General features: G+C 45.5%; 1 protein-coding gene across 5 annotated transcripts in view; it reads left to right on the top strand.

Moving 5' to 3' along the window:
• The window catches only part of ankdd1a (ankyrin repeat and death domain containing 1A), a 216259-nt gene that overhangs the window by 83034 nt on the left and 109851 nt on the right, over positions 1–23374 (top strand). For all 5 annotated transcript variants that reach the window (XR_010969690.1, XM_068017665.1, XM_068017664.1 and 2 more), the window contains exon 10: positions 4533–4631. Coding sequence is in view for 4 of the 5 variants with exons in the window: in XM_068017665.1 (XP_067873766.1) it covers positions 4533–4631 (99 nt within the window). In the remaining variant the exon portion in view is untranslated. The remainder of the gene's footprint in view (positions 1–4532; positions 4632–23374) is intronic.

Below are 23374 nucleotides of genomic sequence, written 5' to 3'. Positions count from 1 at the left end.
AGCAATTTCTTCACACATCAGGATGGTGAGAATGTGGAACTGACTGCCATATGGAGTGTTTGCAGCAGATATCATGTATGCATTGAAGGGAAGATTGATGCACAAATGAGGGAGAAGGAAATAGGTATGGAAGCAGTGGGGGAAGAGGCAATTAAAGTGGAAGGTGGCTCCTTCAAACCCTCTCTCCTGGCCCTTTTATCTTCAACAACAAGTGACAGGAGCTCATGGACTCCCTTGCCCACGAAACCAAACCTCTCCCCAGGAGCCCTGCCCTAACCTTGATTCCACTAGTAATATGAAACCAACTACAGTGAAACAGTGGGCTGAATCTTAACTCCAAATGATATGTGGGTTAGGGTCATGTTGGAGGTGAAAATGCAAAGTAATTTGGAACAGGATCTGGTTTTAACAGAGGCAGGACGGGGGTTGGCGACCAACCCAGTAGTGGGAAGTGGGTTGGTCATTTAAATATTATAACAGGCTGCCTTAATTTTAACAGCTTTCTAATTTTAACCACAGACACCTGGGTTTCTCAACCCTCGGGATACTCAGCAGCTGAAACCAGGTGAGAAGGGCTGAATCCCTGAGGTAGAATCACAGAATTGTTACAGTGCAGAAGGAGGCCCATCATATCTGCACCAGCTCTCCGGAAGAGCAATTCACTCAGTTCCATTCCCCTGCCTTCACCCCATAGTCCTGCACATGCTTCCTTCTCATATAACCTGTGCTCCAGAACTTGTCGTGCCCCTAGTCAGGCTGTTCCAGTACAGCTACAACACTGGCATCTACTCGGCAATGTGGAAAATTGCCAAGGCATGTCCTGCACACAAAAAGCAGGACAAGTCCAACCCAGCCCAATTACCGCCCCATCAGTCTACTCTCAATCACCAGTAAGTGATGGAAGGTGTCATTGGCAATGCTATCAAGCGGCAATTACTTAGCAATAACCTGCTCAGTCACGCTCAGTTTGGGTTCCGCCAGGGCAACTCAGCTCTTGACCTCATTACAGCCTTGGTTCAAACATAGACAAAAGAGCGGAATTCAAGAGGTGTCGTGAGTGTGACTGCCCTTGACATCAAGGCAGCATTTGACTGAGTCTGGCATCAAGGAGCCCTAGCAAAACTGGAGTCAATGGGAATCGGGGGAAAACTCTCCACTGGTTGGAAGAACAGAAGGAGTGTTTCCTCCAGGTCCAACAAGCTACCCAGTAACTCTCTCAGCTCCCCCCCCCCCCCCACCCCCCTGACCATTGTTGGACCCCACCACATCCTCACTCCACCCCTGTGATTGGGACCCCCAGATCAACATGGATTCTACCACTAAACCCCCCTGCCCCCACCCCCACCAACAGTGATTCCCCCATTATATCTACCTGCTCTAGTACGATTTGGCCGGCTCTACCCTCACAACCCAACATGTTTATTTCCCTCAAGTGCTCATTCAGTTTCCTTTTGAAATCATTGATTGCCTCTGTTTCCACCACCCTCATTGGCAGTAAGTTCCAGGTCATTCTACTCGCTGCGTGAAAAAGTTCTTCCTTGCATCCCCCCGCATCCCCTGCCCAAACCTTTAAATCTGTGTCCGAGTCCTTATACGATCAGCTAATGGGAGCAGCTTTTGTTTGTCAACTTATTGTTCTCCATCCCAAGCGGAGCTTCCAACTACATACCCTTTCCCGACTGCCTACTTCCAACTTAGCATCACCTCTCTCTCAGTCCATCTGATGCTGAAACCCTCATCCATGCATTTATCATCTCCAGACTTGCCTATTCCGTGCTTTTCTGGCCAACTTCACATCCTCCAATCTCATCTAAAACTTTATTTCCCCTTTCTTAACCTGCATCAGCTCCAGCTTGCCCATCTCTCCTGTGAAGCAATATGGTGCAAAGATCAAGGCCAGCCAGGTACATAGAGCAGTGCAAGGAATCAGCCTAAAGACAGGGTGAAGGTCATTCCACTCATTCTGATGTTGTTCCTAGTTGGGTTCCACTTACTATTGGCAAGGCCTCTGTTACAATAATGTCATACAGCACAGTTATACAGCACAGAAACAGGCTCTTCGGCCCATCGTGTCCATGCCAGCCATCAAGCACCTAACTATTCTAATCCCATTTTCCAGCACTTGGCCCTTAGCCTTGTATGCTATGGCTTTTCAAGTGTTCATCTAAATACTTCTTAAATGTTGTGAGGGTTCCTGCCTCTACCACCTCTTCAGACAGTGCGTTCCAGATTCCAACCACCCTCTGGGTGAAAATTTATTCCTCAAATCCCCTTTAAACCTCCTTCCCTTACGTTAAATCTATACCCCCTGGTTATTGATCCCTCTGCTAAGGGAAAATGTTTCTTCCTATCTAACCTATCAATGCCCCTCATAATCATGTTCCCCCCTCAGCCTTCTCTGCTCCAAGGAAAACAACCCTAGCCTTTTCAGTCTCTCTTCATAGCTGAAATGCTCCAGCCCAGGCAACATCCTGGTGAATCTCCTCTGCACCCTCTCCAGTGCAATCACATCCTTCCTATATTGTGGTGCCCAGAACTGTACACAGTACTCCAGCTGTGGCCTAACTAGCGTTTTATACAGCTCCATCATAACCTCCCTGCTCTTATATTCTGTGCCTCAACTAATAAAGGCAAGTATCCCATATGCCTTCCTAATCACTTTATCTACCTGTGCTGCTGCCTTCAGTGATCTATGGACAAGTACACCAAGGTCCCTCTGACCTCTATACATCCTAGGGTCCCACCATCCATTGTATATACCCTTGCCTTGTTAGTCCTCCCAAAATGCATCACCTCACACTTCTCAGGATTAAATTCCATTTGCCACTGCTCCGCCCATCTATATTCTGTAATCTAAGGCTTTCCTCCTCACTATTTACGACACCACCAATTTTCATGTCATCTGCGAACTTGCTGATCATACCTCTTATATTCACGTCTAAATCATTAATGTACACTATAAACAAGGGTCCCAGTACCGATCCCTGCGGTACACCACTGGTCACAGGCCTCCACTCACAAAACGAACCCTCGACCATCAACCTCTGCCTCCTTTCACTAAGGAAATTTTGGATCCAATTTGCCAAATTGCCCTGGATCCCATGGGCTCTTACCTTCCTAACCAATCTCCCATGTAGGATCTTATCAAAAGCCTTATTGAAGTCCATGTAGACTACATCAACTGCTTTACCCTCATCTACACATCTAGTCACCGCCTCAAAAAATTCAATCAAGTTAGTTAGACACGATCTCCCCCTGGCAAAGTCATGCTGACTATCGCTGATTAATCCCTGCCTCTCCAAGTGGAGATTAATCCTGTCCCTCAGAATTTTTTCCAATATATTCCCAACCACTGATGTTAGACTCACCAGCCTGTAATTACCTGATTTATCCCTGCTATCCTTCTTGAATAATGGCACCACATTCACTGTCCTCCAGTCCTCTGGTAACTCTCCTGTGGCCAGAGAGGATTTGAAAATTTGTGTCAGAGCCCCTGCTATCTCCTCCTTTGCCTCACATAACAGCCTGGGATACATCTCATCTGTCTTTGGCAGATATAGAAAAGCTGCTTCATTGTGAGAATGTGGAACACTCTGCCCCGAGAGGCAGAATCAATTCAGCCTTTGAAGGGAAATAGATGCCTTTTGGGAATGCAGGCATGAACAAAGGGTGGGATTGCAAAGATCAAGAACAGCTATTGTTAGTGAATCACTGGAGCAGGTTTAATGGGCTTACTCCCCTGTCTCTAGAATGATCTTGGTGGTCAGGGTTACGTCTCCAGAGCAAAGTGCCTTCCTTCCAAAATTATGCTGATGTACTTGTGTTATATGCCTAGGATGCTTAAGTGAAGAGTACAAAGATATTCTTCATGTAATCTGCACACCATACCCGCTGATCTCACCAGTACATCCCCTCAGGATCTGCAGAGATGTTGATTCAGGAGAATTACTAATTACTCAGCTTCAGTTCAAAACAAAAATGGATTAAAGACACAGATCCTCGGTTGCTGTAGTGTGCTGGGAACAGGAAACAAGATGTAACATTAGTGGTCTATAACAGTGGGGTGACATTTCCATGTAGTCTGAAGCTTGGTTGGAATATTGGAACAGTGAACGGACATGGTATCAACGCGAAGTAACACAGTGACTGGACACGATATCAACACTTCGTAAAAGAGTGACCGGAATCGGTATCAAGACTTGGTAAAACAATGACCGGACCCGGTATTAATACCGGTAAAATACCGACCGGACCCGGTATCAACGCACGATAAAATAGTGACCAGACCCAGTAATCTCTATTTCATAGGAACAAGCTTTTGCCTTGCCCATGAATTTGCTATTTATTACTGGTTGCTGCTGAGTTTTTCAAGGGGCTAAACGAAGATTGCCATAAAACCACTTGTATATTTGTTAAGAGGCCAGCTTAATTCAGTGAAGTTTTTGTTGATAAGTAGTTTGTGTCGAGTGAGGTCGGTAACTTTGCACAATGCTTGTCTTGATTGCGGTCAATTACCTGCCTGTCTTTTCCAGCAAGGGGCCAGTCCGATACATCTAGCAGTACTGCACAATCATGCCTCCATTGTCAAGCTACTCATCGATGCAGAGTGTGAGCTGGACATTGCTGATCATGTAAGAATTTATCCTACACAAGTCCTTGGACTTATTAACTTGGATTTGAATTTGCTATTGGAATGCTTGTGTCAAATTTCTTAATTCTTCATCATTTTAAACATCTTCATCCGAGAGGAGTATTTGATATGTGCATGTAAATCATGTGTGTTGTAACATCAGCATTATGGGTAGGGCTGCTTGGGGTTCTGGTACTGGACCAGAAATCGTAGGGTCATGAATTCAGATCCCACCATGCTCCTTCGTGAAACTGAATTCAATAAATATGGTCACTGACCTGAAATGTTAACTTTGCTTCTCTCTCCACAGATGCTGCCAGATCTGCTGAGTATTTCCAGCATTTCTTGTTTTTATTTCAATAAATCTGGTAATAGATGGGCTGGCCCAAGAAAACTGACTAAGAAGCCTGCTGGATTGTTGGAAAAGCCCAACTCAAGTCCGTCAAGGATAGGAATCTTCTGTGGCAACCTGGTTTCCTTAACAGATATCATACTTCCTGGTGACTCTTAATGCCCTCAGGGCAACTAGGGATGGGCATTAAATTCTGCCTGACCAGTGTCACCCACATTCCAAGAACAATTTTTTTTTTTAAGTTGTATTTTCCTCCCTTTTTGTCAGTTTTAAAGAAAAGGTGAGATTAACTTCAGCCTTTTCCCTTCATAACTCCTCTGAACTTCAAAAATATGAATTTACCCTGTGAAACTGATCCAATGTTCAGGGTCTAGTGCTTTATTCCTGTAATTAGATTTAGATTGATTCATTCACCTGAAGGTATCTAGATGGAACTTGAGTATTTGTAAACCAGGGTCAGAATTTATTCTTCCTCCGTATGCTGGTAAAACAACAATAATTCCATAGTGTCAATAAAATTAAATCGTACCAGAAATCGTTCAGTTCTGGGTACTGCCTGTGCGGAGTTTGCAAGTTCTCCCTGTGACCGCGTGGGTTTTCGCCGGGTGCTCTGGTTTCCTCCCACAGCCAAAGACTTGCAGGTTGATAGGTAAATTGGCCATTATAAATTGCCCCTAGTATAGGTAGGTGGAGATGTGGTAGGAATATGGGATTAATGTAGGATTAGTATAAATGGGTGGTTGATGGTCGGCACAGACTCGGTGGGCCGAAGGGCCTGTTTCAGTGCTGTATCTCTAAATAAATAAATAATAAGACATAACAATAATCTTGCTGTTTCTACTGGTACCAATGATGGCAACCAAAGGCTTGTATCCTCTGTGCATCTTGTATCTTCTGTTCATCCGCTGCATTCGCATCTCACTTCATCCTGGTTCACCTCCCCTGCCAAATTAGTTAAACGCTCCCCTCTCCACCAGTTAACCTCCCTGCGGGGAGTAATCCAGGGAGCAGTAATTTTTAGGTCCTGCCCATTAGTCTGTCCTGAGATCCTCAAACTCTTACCTATGACTTTGCTTCCCAGATGGACCACAACCTCTGGCTGTTCACTTTGTCCCCTGCACAATGTTGTGCACCCTCTCAATGCTGCCCTTTACTCTGACACCTGCAAGCCAAATCATCATGCAAAACTTAAGTTGGTGGTTGCAGCAGCTCTTATCTATCCCTCGACTATCTCGACAACGAGACCCACCTTCTGCTCCCTCTTGAAAACTTTGACCAAATCATTCCTTAATGTTCTAAATTCCAAGGAATACATCCCTAATTTGTGTTATCTAATTTGTATCATTATAATTTAACCCTTGGAGTCCATGTATCTTTCTGGTAAATCTACGCCGCACTCCCTCCAAGGCCAGTATATCCTTCCTAAGGTGCAATGCCCAGAACTGCTCAAATATTCTAGGTGCAGTCTAATCAGGGCTTTATATAACTGAACATGACTTCTACCCCAGATTTTCTAGTCCTCTAGATATTAAACCAACATTCCATTAGCCTTTTTGATTATTTTTTGTACCTGTCCATGACATTTTAATGATCTATGCACCTGGAACTCCCATTCTCTTTGGACCGCCACTGTTCTGAGTATTTCACCATTTGGAAAGTAGCCTGCTCTGTCCTTTTTATGTCCAAAGTGGATGACCTCATATTTGTCTACGTTGAAATCCATTTGCCAGAGTTTTGCTCATTTTATTAATATCCCTTTGTAAAATTGCAGATGCTAGCACCCAAATTTCTGATACGATTAGGTGAGAAAGGTGTCTAAGGGTCCCTTTTAGTCTTCACCTGGTCTTATTGTAACAGGGTTTTGTTTTTAAACACACTGTGTTTTGAGCTCCCCTTTGGTAAATCCTTGTTCACCACTTTCCAATTATAAAGCAAAGAAATGAGCACAAACAGCCAAAGGGTTTAGGTTTAAAGAGGAAAGTTAAATTTATTAAAATTTAAACTCTAATTCGGTTAACGCCTATGGATACGCACCGCCCCACGCGAGCATGCAGACGCAAATAGAGAGACAGAAAAGAGAAGAAAAATAAAGTGAAAAGGTTTGAGGCTATCTCTGAAGGGGGTTTGTTACTGTGCTTCGAGCTCACTGTAGAGTCCCTGATTGTAGGTTGTCTTTTCTTTGGACCCAGTATTCTTAAACCTTGTTCACTGTAGGAGACTTTTCTCTCTTGGGGTTCATGTGTCTTCAATGGGTCTTCAGTTCCGTGAGAAAGAGACGGAAGCAGACAGGAGAGAGATCTTCTCAATCCAGGAGTCAGGAGCTTTCCGTCTTCAAACACTGCTTCTCCAATTTAAAACTCCCCTAGTTGGCCAGCAGGTGGTCACGTGACCGACTGGTCTCTTCTGTGTATTGGGGCAGGGACTGGTTCCTTTGTTCCACCACTGTCTGTTAGTACGGGAAAAAAATGTCTTTCCAGCTAGGGGCTTGGCAACCCCTTGTAACAGGCCTTTTCCTAGTATTCCTAGGGAGGGTATTGGTTCAAATTAGGAGCTGGGTAATTAAAATTTTTTCAATTGTGGTAGTGTAACAGTAAGTGTTATAATAAGAGTATAAACACAGAGCAGGACTAGAAGTATTAATTTCAATTGATTGTTTATACAGGTACCTTTCATTTAATTAAATTTAAATCAAACATAGCATCAAACATCACAGGCAAGCAGGTAGGTGATTGGTTTGGGAAGAAGCTACCTGTTTGGTGAGTATCTGGTAAGTGACGAAAGTAAGCAAAGTGGGATAGTAACTAAAGTAAAGAGAAAGGTAAGGTCTACAGTTTTTTTTGTATATAGTAAGTAGTATTTTTTTAGGGAATCAAGGTCCCTAGTGTAAATAATCTCAAATTGTTGAGTAAATTAAGGATAAGTCATAGCAGGGCAGCTCGGCAGCATGGAGTGCTCCTCCTGTGCAACTCAAAATCCACGTTTCGGATCTGGAGCAGCAGCTGGGGACACTGTGGAGCATCCGCGAAGCTGAAATCATTGTGGATAGCATGTACAGGGAGGTGATCACCGCAGGTAAAGATTGCTTAGGCAGAGTAGCAGATAGTGCAGGAGTCCCCTGGGTTCATTTCCCTCTCTAACAGATTTTCCGCTTTGCATACCGTTGGGGGAGATAGCTTCTCAGGAATGCAGCAAGAGCCGAGTCTGTGGCACCACGGGTGGCTCAGCTGCACAGGAGGGAGTGAAAAAGAGTGGGAGAGCTACAGTGATAGGGGATTCTATCGTAAGGGGTACAGATAGGCATTTCTGTGGCCGCAAATATGACTTCAGGATGGTATGTTGCCTCCCTGGTGCTCAGGTCAAGGATGTCATGGAGTGGCTGCAGGACATTGTGAAGGGGGAGGGTGAACAGTCAGATGTCATGGTTCACATTGCTATCAACGACATAGGTAGAAAGAGGGATGAGGTCCTGCAACAAGAATTTAGGGAGCTAGGTAGCAGATTAAAAAACAGGACCTCAAAGGTTGTAATCTCTGGATTACTCCTGGCGCCACATGCTAGTGAGCATAAGAATAGGAGGATAGAGCAGATGAATGTGTGGCTGAAGAGATGGTGCAGGAGGGAGATGCTTCAGTATCCTGGATCACTGGGTCTGTTTCTGGCGAAGGTGGGACCTGTACAAGTCGGATGGGTTGCACCTGAACCAGAACAGGACCAACATCCTTGCTGAGAGGTTTGCTAGTGCTGTTGGAAGAGGTATAAACTAATTTGGCAGGGGAATGGGATACAGAGTGGAGGTACAGTAGTGGGTGATGCACAGCCAAATATTGAAGAGAAACTACGTCAGTCTGGAAGGCAGAGCAAATATAAACCTGCTAAGGCACAAGCGAATAGTGCAAGGCTGGATTGCATCTATTTTAATGCAAGGAGTCTTGCAAATAAGGCAGATGAATTGAGGGCGTTGATTAACACATAGTAATATGATATTATTGTTATCACAGAGACATGGTTGAGGGAAGGGCAGGACTGGCAGCTCACTATTCCAGGGTATAGAATCTTCAGGCATAACGGGGGCGGGGGTTGTAAAAGAGGAGGTGGCATTGCACTATTGATCAAGGAGTCAATTACTGCAGTAAGTCATAGTCAAAGACTTATACAGCACAAAAACAGGCCCTTCAGCCCATTTTGTCTGTGCCGGCCATCAAGCACCTATTTATTCTAATCCCATTTTCCAGCACTTGGCCCATAGCCTTGTATGCTATGGCATTTCAAGTGCTCATCTAAATACTTCTTAAATGTTGTGAGGGTTCCTGCCTCTACCACCCCTTCAGGCAGTGTGTTCCAGATTCCAACCATCCTCTGGGTGAAGTTTTTTTTCCTCAAATCCCCCCTAAACCTCCTTCCCCTTACCTGAAATCTATGCCCCCCGGTTATTGACCCCTCCGCTAAGGGAAAAAGCTTCTTCCTATCTACCCTCATAATTTTGTGTACCTCAATTATGTCCCCCTCAGCCTTCACTACTCTAAGGAAAACAACCCTAGCCTATCCTGTCTCTCTTCATAGCTAAAATGCTCCAGCCAGGCAGCATCCTGGTGAATCTCCTCTGCACCTTCTCCAGTGTAATCACATCCTTCCTACAGTGCAGTAACCAGAGCTGTACACAGTACTCCAGCTGTGGCCTAAATAGCATTTTACACAGCTCCATCATAACCTCCCTGCTCATATATTCTATGCCTCGGCTAATAAAGGCAAGTATCCCATATGCCTTCCTAAGCACCTTATCTACCTGTGCTGCTGCCTTCAGTGATCTATGGACAAGTACACCAAGGTCCTTCTGACCCTCTGTACTTCCTAGGGTCCTAGGTCCGAGGGTCCATTGTATATTCCCTTGCCTTGTTAGTCCTCCCAAAATGCACCACCTCAGGATTACATTCCATTTGCCACTGCTCCGCCCATCTTACTAGCCCACCTATATCCCTGTAATCTAAGACATTGCTCCTCACTATGTACGACACCACCAATTTTCATGTCATCTGCAAACTTACTGATCATACCTCCTATATTCACGTCTAAATCATTAATGTACACTACAAACAGCAAGGGTCCCTTGTAAGGAGGGATGATATCTTAGAAGGTTCTTCAAATGAGGCCAGTTCTTCAAATGGGTAGAACTTAAAAACAAAAAGAGGGCAATCTCTTTGCTGGCCTCCAAACAGTCAGGGAGAGATAGAGGAGCAGATATGTAGGCAAGTTTCAGAGAGGGATAGGGTAATAATAGTAGGGGATTTCAATATTAACTGGGCTAGTCTTAGTGCAAAAGGCTTAAAGGGGACGGAATTCTTAAAGTGAATCTAGGAGAGCCTTTTGAGCCAGCACGTAGAAAGTCCGACAAGAGAAGGAGCGGTACTGGACCTAATTTTTTTTTTTTTTTTAGAGATACAGCCCTTCGGCCCACCGAGTCTGTGCCGACCATCAACCACCCATTTATACTAATCCTACACTAATTCCATATTCCTACCACATTCCCACCTTTCCCTATATTTCCCTACCACCTACCTATACTAGGGGCAATTTATAATGGCCAATTTACCTATCAACCTGCAAGTCTTTGGCATGTGGGAGGAAACCAGAGCACCCGGAGGAAACCCACGCAGACACAGGGAGAACTTGCAAACTCCACACAGGCAGTACCCAGAATTGAACCCCGGTCGCTGGAGCTGTGAGGCTGCGGTGCTAACCACTGCGCCACTGTGCCGCCCTCGGGAATGAAGCCGGACAAGTGGTAGAAGTATCAGTGGAGGATCATTTCAGGGATAGTGACCATAACTCTAAGATTTAAGCTAATTATGGTAAAGGACAAAGATGGACCGGAAATAAAGGTACTAAATTGGGGGAAGGCCGATTTCAGTATGATAAAACAGGATCTGGCCAAAATGGACTGGGAGCAGCTACTTGTAGGAAAGTCTACATCAGACCATCTCTCTGTGACTCTATGACCAGTGGGAGTCATTCAAAAAGGAAATAGTGAGAGTTCAGGGCCAACATGTTCCCATAAAGGTGAAGGGTAGGACCAACAACTCCAGGGAACCTGGATGTCAAGAGATATAGAGGATTGGATCAGGAAAGAAAAGGAGGCTTATGGCAGATTCAGAGCACTGAAAACAGCGGAGGCCCTAGAGGAATATAGAAAGTGTAGGGGGGTAATTAAAAAAAAATTAGGAGAGCAAAGAGGGGGCATGACAAAACACTGGCAGACAAGATAAAGGAAATTCCCAAGGCGTTTTATAAGTATATTAAGGGCAAGAGAATAAACAGGGAAAGAGTTGGGCCCGTTAGGGACCAAAGTAGCAATCTGTGTGTGGATCCAGAGTACGTAGGTGAGTTTTTAAATGATTACTTTTTCATCTGTGTTCACAATGGAGAAGGACGATGTAGAGAGGGGGATTGTGATATACTTGAACAAATTAGCACTGAAAGGGAGGAGGTATTAGCGGTTTTAGCGGGCTTAAAAATGGATCAATCCGCAGACCCAGATGAGATGTATCCCAGGGTGTTATGTGAGGCAAGGGAGGCGATTGCAGAGGCTCTGACACAAATTTTCAAATCCTCTCTGGCCACAGGAGAGGTGCCAGAGGACTGGAGGACAGGGAATGTGGTACCATGATTCAAGAAGGGTAGCAGGGATGAACCAGGTAATTACAAGCCAGTGGTTGGGAAACTATTGGGTTAATCTCCATTTGGAGAGGCAGGGATTAATCAAGGATAGTCAGCATGGGTTTGTCAGGGGGAGATCATGGCCGGGATTTTACGCCGTGCCCAGTGGGTCGGATGGTGACGTGGTGGCGGCGTAAAATTGAGCAGCAGGCTCCGGGAGGCCTACCCTGCCTGATTCCGCCTCCGGACAAGTTTACGGTGGTCAGGCGGAGGTGGGGGTGGGGGTGGGAAACGGCCCACCCACCTGCCCGAGGCCAATCAAGACCCTTAAGTGGCCAGTTAACGGGCACTTAAGGGCCCTTGCCCGCCTCTACGGGTATTTTACCCATGGCAAGCGGGTGTGCTGGGGTCGTGAAATGCTGCCCAGCTGCCAGCCTTTCCGCACCGCGGAAGTGGGGGGGACGGGCATTGCACTCGGGCACAGGGTGCCCGATTGAGGGCCACCCCCACCTCCCAACCCACCCCCGGGACCCAAGACACCCCTTCGCCCCCCAAAAGACCACTTCAGCCTCACCAGGGAAGGACCAATCCCCCTGGTGTGGCATGCCCCAACTTACCTTCCCTGCTCGATCCATGGCATTGGCTGGGCTGCAGTGCCAGCAGTGGCCACCGCTCCCGGTGGTGCTGCTGAGACTAAGAGCTGCCGGCCTGCTGATTGGCTGGCAGCTCACTGAGGCGGAATCTCCTTCCTCAAGTGGGTGGAAGTCCGCCTCGGGACAGTTAAAGCTCAGGGACCCGTAAAATACAGGATGGATCCCCAGGCTAGGCGGAAGTGGGTTCGCCACCGACTTTCACGTCGGAGACCGGCTCCCATCCAACCACAGTAAAATTCCGGCCCATGTCTAAGAAATTTGATTGAATTTGTCGAGGAGGTGACTAGATATGTAGATGAGGGTAACGCAGTTGAAGGGAGGCACAGTGGCGCAGTGGTTAGCACCACAGCCTTACAGCTCCAGCGACCCGGGTTCAGTTCTGCGTATCGCCTGTGCGGAGTTTGCAAGTTCTCCCTGTGACCACGTGGGTTTCCTCCCACAGCCAAAGACTTGCAGGTTGATAGGTAAATCGGCCATTGTAAATTGCCCCGAGTGTAAGTAGGTGGTAGGAGAATTGAGGGAAGGTGGGGATGTGGTGGGGAATATGGGATTAAATGTAGGATTAGTATAAATGTGTGGTTGTTAGTCGGCACAGACTCGGTGGGCCGAAGGACCTGTTTCAGTGCTGTATCTCTCCATGACTCTATGACATGGATTTCAGTAAGGCTTTTGATAAGGTCCCGCATGGGAGATTGGTCAAAAAGTTAACAGCCCATGGGATCCAGGGTAATTTGGCAAATTAGATCCAAAATTGGCTTCGTGGCAGGAGGCAAAGGGTGATGGTTGAGGGTTGTTTTTTGCAATTGGAAGCCTGTGACCAGTGGTGTACCGCAGGGATCGGTGCTGGGACCCTTGCTGTTTGTCGTGTACATTAATGATTTAGATTTGAATATAGGAGGTATGATCAGTAAGTTCGCAGATGACATGAAAATTGGTGGTCTCATAAATAGTGAGGAGGAAAGCCTTAGATTACAGAATGATATACATGGGCTGGTAAGATGGGCAGAGCAGTGGCAAATGGAATTTAATCCTGAGAAGTATGAGGTGATGCATTTTGGGAGGACTAACAAGGCAAGGGAATATACAATAGATGGTAGGACCCTAGGAAGTACAGACAGTCAGAGGGACCTTGGTGTACTTGTCCACAGATCACTGAAGGCAGCAGCACAGGTAGATAAGGTGGTTAGGAAGGCATATGGGATACTTGCCTTTATTAGCCGAGGCATAGAATCTAAGAGCAGGGAGGTTATGATGGAGCTGTATAAAACGCTAGTTAGGCCACAGCTGGAGTACTGTGTACAGTTCTGGTCGCCACACAATAGGAAGGATGTGATTGCACTGGAGAGGGCGCAGAGGAGATTCACCAGGATGTTGCCTGGGTTGGAGTATTTTAGCTATGAAGAGAAATTGGATAGGCTAGGGTTGTTTTACTTACTGCAGGAAAGTCTGAGGGGGGACCTGATTGAGGTATACAAAATTATGAGGGGCATAGATAGGGTAGATAGGAAGAAACTTTTTCCTTTCGCGGAGGGGTCAATAACCGGGGGGGGGGGCATAGATTTAAGGTAAGGGGCAGGAGGTTTAGAGGGGATTTGAGGAAAAAAAATTTCACCCAGAGGGTAGTTGGAATCTGGAACACACTGCCTGAAGGGGTGGTAGAGGCAGTAATCCTCACAACATTTAAGAAGTATTTAGATGAGCACTTGAAACGCCATAGCATCCAAGGCTACGGGCCAAGTGCTGGAAAATGGGATTAGAATAAATAGGTGCTTGATGGCCGTCACGGGCACGATGGGTCGAAGGGCCTGTTTCTGTGCTGTATAACTCTATGACTATGACTCCTCTGGGGGAGCTGGTTTGAATGTAGCCTGACACTGCAGGGGACCGTCTCCTGCCACTGCCCTGTCTCTCTGACTTCCTGCGGTCTGTCTTTCACTAATGGAGGGGCTATCACCTTCACCCCCGCCAGATCCTTACCTAGGAGCAGGTCAACCTGGTCCACAGGCAAACTAGGGACAATCCCTATGGTCACCGGCCCCGAAACTAGGTCGCACTCCAGATGCACCTGGTGTACAGGTACAGGCATACACTGCCCTCCAATACCAGTCACCACCATTTTGCCATTCACTGCGCTCTCTGGGGGAAAGGTCAGGCATTTTCCCAGTAAAAGGGATCTAGTGGCTCCTGTGTCCCTGAAAATCACTATGCGCTTGCTTGCCCCACTCGAGGGGTATGGGGTTACTTTTCCTTCAAACACAAAATCCTGATAGCCTTCAGGAACCCGATTTAAATTTTTCTGCCCTGGCCATGGTAAGCTTCCTGGGTTGCACTCTTATTGCAGTTAATGCCACAGCTTGTTCTGCTGCATCAGGGTCCCGTCTTCACCGAGTGGGTGCGCCCTGATTAACCCTACCGGTTTTCCCTTTAGTTTCCAGAATCAGCGTTTAAATGCCCTGCTTTATTACAATGGAAGCCCACAGGTCTCCGGGTCTCACCCTTGCTCACAGCACCTCCCTTTTTGGCTGAAGGAGGGCCGCCTGTGTCTCCTGCTTTCCTTTCTCTGATAAGTTTGATTAGCTTGCTTTTTCAGGGTTCTAAACTTTTGGCGGTAGGCTTCGGGTACTAATTCACATGCCCCACATTTTTGGTCAGTTCATAATTTGATGACCTCTCATTGGGCAACAAGGAATAAATGTCATGGGCTTTTCCAGTTAGCTTGCTTTGAGGTAAAAAAGACCAGGTCTCAGCTGGCCATTTTAGCTGCATTGCTAGTTTCTCAAAAGACACAAAAAATGCTTCCACATCTTCCTCATTGAATTTTGGGATTAAATGTGCTAGTTTTAACAATTCTTTACCCAGCCCTGAATTACGCACCTTCATATAGGCCATGCTTTCACTTGGTTACTCTGTCGCCCCCTAGTTAACTCAAGCCACTTCAACTCTCTTTGCATTGTTTCTGGAATATTCTTTCTCTTTCTCTCTCTCTCTCTCTCTCTCTCCTGCCTTTTATTCTCTTCACGTTCCTTTTGGAAGGCTCTCTCTTTTTCCATCTCCTGCCTCTCTCTTTCTTTCCTCTAATTCAAGTTTCCTTTGTTCTAATTGTAGCTTTTCTCACAATACCCTGTTGGAGTTTGCTTCCAACTTTGCGTTTGCTTCTTCAGATTCAAGGGAAAAATGGTTGGCCACTAGTCTTAGGAGTTCAGACTTCCTAGCCTTGCCACGTACAGTGATCCCACACTGCTCAGCCATTTTGCTCAACTCCTCCATAGACTGTCCTTTTAACTTATCCCAAGTTACTTCACCCTGGTTTGGAGAGCTACTAGCTTCAGTCGCAGACATGTTAGTATTCAATGACACACAACCACAAGAAAACCTGTATTAACCTTGCTCTTTTTTTGATTGGGAACAATTTGGCTTCCCGCTTCCAATTTCTCTTGTTTGTCTGTGGGTAAAATTCCAAATGCTAGCACCCAAATTTCTGTTACGACCAGGTGAGAAGGGTGTCTGGGGTCCCTTTTAGCCTTCACCTGGTCTTATTGTAACAGGGTTTTGTTTTTAAACACACTGTGTTTTGAGCTCCCCTTTGGTAAATCCTTGTTCACAGCTTTCCAATTATAAGTCAAAGAAGTGAGCACAAACAGGCTTTCTTAGGTGTAAAGAAGAAAAGTGACATTTATTAAAACTTAAACTCTAATTCGGTTAATGCCAACAGATCTTTGTTCTTCTTTGCAACTGCCCCTTCCCCTTTAACATCAGGACCAATGATTTCAGATACACGCCAGCATGCATACGCGATATGCATGTGCAAATAAAGACAGAAAAGAGCAGAAGAAAAATAAAGTGAAAAGGTTTGAGGCAATCACTGAAGGGGGTTTGTTACCGTGCTTCGAGCTCGCTGCAGCTCAAGCTTGATTGTAGGTTGTTTTGCTTTTCGTTGGGGCCCAATATTCTTCTTAAACCTTGTTCTTTTCTCTCTTGGGGTTCATGTGTCTTCAATGGGTCTTCAGTTCTGTGAGAAAGAGATGGAAGCAGACAGGAGAGAGATGTTCTCAATCCAGGAGTCAGGAGCTTTCCGTCTTCAAACACTGCTTCTACAATTTAAAACTCCCCTAGTTGGCCGGCAGGTGGTCACGTGTACGACTGGTTTGACCAGGTCTCTTCTGTGTATTGGGGCAGGGACTGGCTCCTTTGTTCCATATATATATGCCTCATTCTTGACAGGTGGGGGCCTGCATGACACCTTTACAAATCCATGCTGACTCTCTCTGATCAACTGAAAATTTTCTATGTGTTCGGGCTCCTGTCCTTAATTATAGGACGCTAGTAATTTCCCAACATCAGATGTTAGGCTAACAGATCTATAATTCCCATGTTTCCCTCTGCCACCTTTCTTAATTAGCAGTGAGTTGCACAATTTTCCAATCTAAAGGATGGTTCCCAAATCGAAAGATCCTTATAAGATTATAGTTAGGGCATCTGCAATGTTCTCACCTACTTCGTTTAAAATCCTGGGATGAAAACCGATTGTTGCTGGGGATTTGTCACTCTTTAGGGACATTATTTTCTTTAATACTGTTATTTTGCTCACGCTAATTTGGGTGAATCCCTGTCCCTAATTCAGTATTTGATCCATGGGATGTCTGGCATTCTGACCTCTTCCTGAACTGTAAGTTCTGACGCAAAGTAATTATTCAGCATGTCCGCCATTTCATTATTTTCATTGACAATATCACCGTTACCAGTCTTTAAGGGGCCCACATTGCTCCAGACCAGTCTCTTTTGCCTAATATAATTGTACAAATTGTTTGGGTTTATTTTGATATCCCTTACAAGTTTCTTTTCATACTCCCTTTTTGTTGATCATACTGTGTGTTTCGTCACTCGATGCTGTTCTTTATATCTTATTCACCAGGATCTGTGCTTTATTTTGCAATTTTATATACTTTTTTTAGTTTTATATTCTCCCATCTGTTTAGTCACCTATTGGCAATAAAGCTCTTGCCCCTTAGGGATATAAACTGGTTCTTTAACACATTAAATTCTTTTTTGAACAGCTCCCATTGATCATCTGTTGTTTTACCCATTAACTGATTTGCCTCGTTGACTGTGGACAGTCTCTACCTGATCGCATTGAAGTCAGCCTTACGTAAATCTAGAATCTTATTAACTGTTTCTCATTTCTCCCTTTCAAATGCGATGTTGAACTCAGTCATATGATCGCTATGAGGTACATTTCACACACCGTTAGCCTGTTAACTAAATCTGGCTCATTACACATTACTAAATTTAATATGTCCTGCCACCTTGTTGTAGAACATTGCACTCAGTCCCATTCCTGTGCTCGATCCCCGTAGCCCTGCAAGTTTATTTTCCTCAAGTGCCCATCTGATTTCCTTTTGAAATCATTGATTGTCTTTGCTTCGATCTCCCTCGCAGGCTGTGATTTCCACGTCATTACCACTCGTTGCGTAAAAAAAGTTCTTCCTCATATTCCTGCTGTATCTCTTGTATAACTGTATAACCGCCCCCTCACACCATCTCTTCATCTGATATATCCTGCTATTTCTACTCTGACTAGCACGTGGCACTGGTAGTAATCCTGAGAATACTACCTTTGAGGTCCTACTTTTCAACTTAGTTCCTAACTCCCTATATTCTGTTTTTAGCACCTCATCCTTTTTTTTTACCTACGTCATTTGTACCAATGTGTACCACGACCACTGGCTGTTCGCCCTCCCCCTTCAGAATGTCCTGTAACAGCTCTGAGACATCCTTGACCCTAGAACCAGGGAGGCAACGTAACATCCTAGAGTCTCATTTGCGGCCACAGAAATGCCTATCTATTCCCCTTACAATTGAATTCCCACACTTTTTACTCCTCCCCTGTGCAGCAGAGCCAACCGTGGTGCAAGGAATTGGGCTGTTGCTGCTTTGCCCTAAGAGGCCATTCCCCCCAACAGTATCCAAAGCAGTATATCTGTTTTGCAGGAGAATAGCCACAGGAGATTCATGCGCTGCCTGCCTAGTCCTCTTGCTCTGTCTGGTGGTCACCCATTCCCTTCCTACCTGTGGAGTGTGAGCCTGCGGTGTGACCGCCTCTCTATACTTGCTATCCACGATACTCTCCGCCTCACGGATAGGCAACATACCATGTGGGGCTCTCAATCCTTCTTACAAAGGATTCTATCAGTTCCCAAAATCATTGAGTTCCCTACAACTACCACATTACGCTTCCCCTCCTTCTCCTCCCCTGTTTGGTCAGCCTACTGCTCCAAGTTGCCATGGTCTGCATTCTGGCCGTCCTTATGACAGTCTTTATCCTTATCCTCACAGGTAGCAAGTACTTTGTACCTGTTGGATAGGATCAGTTTCAGCGGATGTGCGTTCTCTAACTCACCTCGGTTCCGTTGACTGCACATTATTGGTCACAACAACCCGGCTCTGATGTTTCTCCACAAGGTGTGAACAAAGTCTAGAGCAAATTGTCCAGACCCTCCCGTATGTGTCAGTGTCTCCAACTTGCACTCCAACTCATTGACTCTAAGCTGGAGAGATTCAAGATGGAGACATCGATTCCAGATGTGTTCATTCAGGACAGTCTTACTGTTCACAAATTCCCACATATTGCCGTCCAAACACACAACCTGCTTAGCTATGTCTTAGTCTAGATTATTTATATTATTTGTATCTACTTTTTAGTTTATTGTAAGTTTTCTTTATTTTTCTCCACACTAAATTGCTCTAAGCATAAAACACTGGACAAAAATGTTAAATAGTTACTGTCTCAGACAGACCATTTGGAGGCAAAAAAGCAACACCTCCTTCCCCCTCTGCTCCAGATGCCCACACTCAACAGATTCCCAACTTTTGCACTCTATTTACGATGCACTCCTTTTATGACCACACCGTACATCCTTGCAAACTATTGCCCCATCTCCAAACTCCCTTTCATCTCCAACATTCCTGAATGTGTTATTGCTTCCCAAATCCATGCCCATCATTCCTGGAACTCTGTGTTTCAGTCCTTCCAATCGGGTTTCCACCCTGGCACGGTACTGAAACGGCTTTTACCAAAGTCACAAACGACTGTGACAATGGTAATTTATCCCTCCTCATCCTTCTTGACTTGTCTGCAGCCTTTGACATGGTTGGCCAATCCATCCTCCTCCCAACACCTCTCCACTGTCTTGCAGCTGGATGGGACGGCACTTGCCTGGTTCCGTTCTTATTTATCCAGTCGTAGACCGAGAATCACCTGCAGTGGCTTTTCTTGCTGTTCTCACACTGTTAATCTCTGGTGTCCCCCAAGGATCTATCCTATTTCTCATTTACATGCTGCCCCTCGGCGACATAATCCAAAAACACCGGGCTAGATTTTGTTCTCCCCCAGGCATCGGCTTCCGTGGCGGGATGGGGGGGTCCTGAAGATGGCTCCGGATCAGGCCCGCCATAGACCTTGATGCCGTGAGGGCTCAGCCCGATCCTCCCGGCAGCAGCAAGGCTCCATGACGGCCATACCCCCACCCCCCTCTGCCGCTGGGCGACGGGACCTCAATTAAAATATTGAAATCAATAAAATGAATACATTTAAATAGACTTCCCTGTGATATTGCGGGCCCGCCGTGATCTTCGGTGCGGTGGCCGTAACTCCCGTGCCTTCAAATCCCCATCTGGGGAGACACAGGGCCACACTGGTGGGGAGGGGGGAGGAGGTAATATTTTCAGTGTATGGGAGAAGGGGGGGGTATCAGAAGGGTTGACTTTTAAACTTTGTGCCGTTTGGGTGGGAAAGATCAGATGTAAAAGGTAAGTGTTTTGGGTGGGGGAGGGAAGGGCAAATAGTTACTCTAATTGTTATTGGGGGAGTTAAGAAAGAGGAGTTGTAAATTTCTTTAATTTTGGGGGGCGGGGTGGGGGGGATGGTGGAGTTACTTAAAATATTTAAATATGCCGTCAGGGCTGGCTACCCTTTAGAAATAGCGTCAACGCACAGGCAGCTGACACCATTGCTGGTGACGGACAGCCCGGCCCCTCCTCATGATTGGGGGCCACCCCCCGGCCATTTAAATGAGCCGCCACGTGGGAGATTGCGGCAGCTTTTTTGAGCTCACTGCTGAAATCCAGCCCACCGCGTCAGTTTCCACATGTACGTTGTTGACACCCAATTCTACCTCATTACCACATCTCTCGACCCCTCCACTGTCTCTAAATTGTCAGATTGCTTGCCTGATTTCCAGTACTGGATGAGCAGAAATTTCCTCTAACTGAATATTGGTGTTGTCTTTCGTCCCCACCACAAACTCCATTCCCTAGCCACTGACTCCATTTCTCTCCCTAGCAACTGTTTGAGGCTGAACTGGACTGTTCACAACCTTGGTATAATATTTGACCCTGTGATGAGCTTCCGACCATCACAAAGACCATTTATTTCTACCTCCGCATCATTGTCTGACCCTGCCCTGCCTTAGCTCATCTGCTGAAACCCTCATACATGCCTTTGTGACCTCTAGACTTGTCTATTTCGATAGACTCCTGGCTGGCCTCCTGGTTTCTACCCTACATAAACTTGAGGTCATGCAAAGGCTGTCTGCCCGTGACCTAACACATACCAAGTCCTGTTCCCCATCTCCCCTTTGTTCACTGACCTGTATTGACTCCTGGTTAAGAAATGCACTGATTTTAAAATTCTCATCCTTGTTTTCAAATCCCTCCGTGACCTCGCCCCTCCCTATCTCTGTAATCTCCTCCAGCAATACAATCCTCCAAAGTATCTGTGCTCCTCTCATTCTGGCCTCGAGCTTGCCCTGATTTCAATCGATCCACCCTTGGTGGCCATGCTTTCAGCTGCCTAGCCTTAAGCTCTCAAAGAATTAACAAAGTGAGCACTGGTCCTATAGAGAGAGAGTCTGCAAATTAATAAGGGAAAATAAGGAGATGGCAGATGAATTGAACAGGTATTTTGCATTGGTCTTCAGTTTAGAGGATACATCTAAGATGTATCTAGACAGATACATGAATGGGCAGGAAGCAAAGAGATACAGACCCTCAGAAAATAGGCGACGTGTTTAGATAGAGGATCTGGATCGGCGCAGGCTTGGAGGGCCGAAGGGCCTGTTCCTGTGCTGTAATTTTCTTTGTTCTTTGTTCTTTGATACAAGTAGCATCCCAGAAATAGCTGTAAATCAGGAAATGGAAGGGAATGAAGAAAACTGCAATCATCAGAGAAATGGTCCTGAGTAAATTGTTGGAGTTGCAGGATGACAAGTCCCTGGGTCCTGATGGACTTCATCCTAGAGTCTTAAAAGAAGTGGCTAGTGAGATAGTTGAAACGTTGGTTTTAATTTTTCAAAATTCCCTAGATTCGGGGAATCCATTAGATTGGAAAATAGCGAATTTAACTCCTTTATTCAAAAAGGGAAGGAGACGGAAAGCATGAAACTACAGGCCAGTTAGCTTAACATCTCTTTTAGGGAAAATGTTAGAAGCTATTATTAAAGATGTTATAGCAGGGCACTTAGGAAAATTCAAGATAATCAGGCAGAGTCAACATGGTTTTGTGAAAGGAAAATCACGTTTAACCAATTTATTGGAGTTCTTAGAAGAAGTAATGTGCTGTAGATAAAGCGGAACCGGTGGATGTACTGTACTTAGATTTCAGAAGGCATTTGATAAGGTGCCACATCAAAGGTTATTGCAGAAAATAGAAGCTCATGGTGCAGGGGGTAACATTGTGGCACGGATAGAAGATTGGCTAGATAACAGGAAACTGAGTAGGCATAAATGGGCCGTTTCCTGTTTGGCAAGATGTAATGAGTGGTGTGCCAAAGGGATCAGTGCTGGGGCCACAACTTTTTACAATTTATATAAATGACTTGGATGAAGACACTGAAGGTATGGTTACTAAATTTGCTGATGACACATAGATAGGTAGGAAAGTAAGTTGTGAAGAGGACATAAGGAAGCTGCAAAGGGATATAGATCGATTAAGAGAGTGGGCAAAGATCTGGCAAGTGGAGTATAATGTGAAATTGTCTATTTTGGCAGGGAGAATAAAAAAGCAGAGGGATCTGGGTGTTCTAGTGCATGAATCGCAAAGGTCAGTATGCAGGTGCAGCAAGTAATTAGGAAAGCGAATAGAATGTTATCATTTATTGCGAGGGGAATTGAATTCAATAGTCAGGAGGTTATGCTTCAGTTATACAGGGCGTTGATGAGATCACATCTGGAGTACTGTGTACAGTATTGACCTCCTTATTTAAGGAAGGGTGTAAATGGGATGAAAGCAGTTCAGGGAAGGTTTACTAGACTAATACCTGGAAAGGGCAGGTTGTCTTGCGAGGAAAGGTTGGACAGGCTAGACTTGTATCCGCTGGAGTTTAGAAAGGTAAGAGTCGTCTTGATTGAAACACAAGATCCTGAGGGGTCTTGACAGGGTAGATGTGGAAAGAATGTTTCCCCTTGTGGGAGAATCTAGAACAAGGGTTCACTATTTAAAAATAAGGGGTCACCCATTTAAGACTGAAATGAGGAAGAAATCTTTCTCTCAGAGGGTCGTGTGTCTTTGGAACTCACTTCCTCAAAAGGCCGTGGAAGCAGAGTCTTTCAATATTTTTAAGGCAGAGGTAGATAGATTCTTGAAAAGCAAGGGGGTGAAAGGTTATCGGGGGTTGGGGGGAATGTGGAGTTAAGTTACAATCAGATCAGCCGTGATCTTATTGAATGGTGGAGCAGGCTCGAGGGGCCGAGTGGCCTACTCCTCCTAATTTGTATGTTCATACGTAATTCCCTCCATGAACCTCTCTTCCTCCCTTTTTTTCTTTGAAGGCTGCTTAAAACCTACTACTTTGACAAGGAAGAGCAGTGGATGTGGTGTATATGGATTTTAGCAAGGCGTTTGATAAGGTTCCCCATGGTAGGCTCATTCAGAAAGTAAGGAGGCATGGGATTCAGGGAAAGTTGGCTGTCTGGATACAAAATTGGCTGGCCCATAGAAGTCAGAGGGTGGTAGTAGATGGAAAGTATTCAGCATGGAGCTCGGTGACCAGTGGTGTTCCACAAGGATCTGTTCTGGGACCTCTGCTCTTTGTG

Source organism: Heterodontus francisci, chromosome 38 (assembly GCF_036365525.1).
Source record: "Heterodontus francisci isolate sHetFra1 chromosome 38, sHetFra1.hap1, whole genome shotgun sequence".
Classification (NCBI taxonomy): domain Eukaryota; kingdom Metazoa; phylum Chordata; class Chondrichthyes; order Heterodontiformes; family Heterodontidae; genus Heterodontus; species Heterodontus francisci.
Note: the sequence above shows the minus strand (reverse complement) of the source record. Positions and strands in the feature narration are given on the sequence as shown.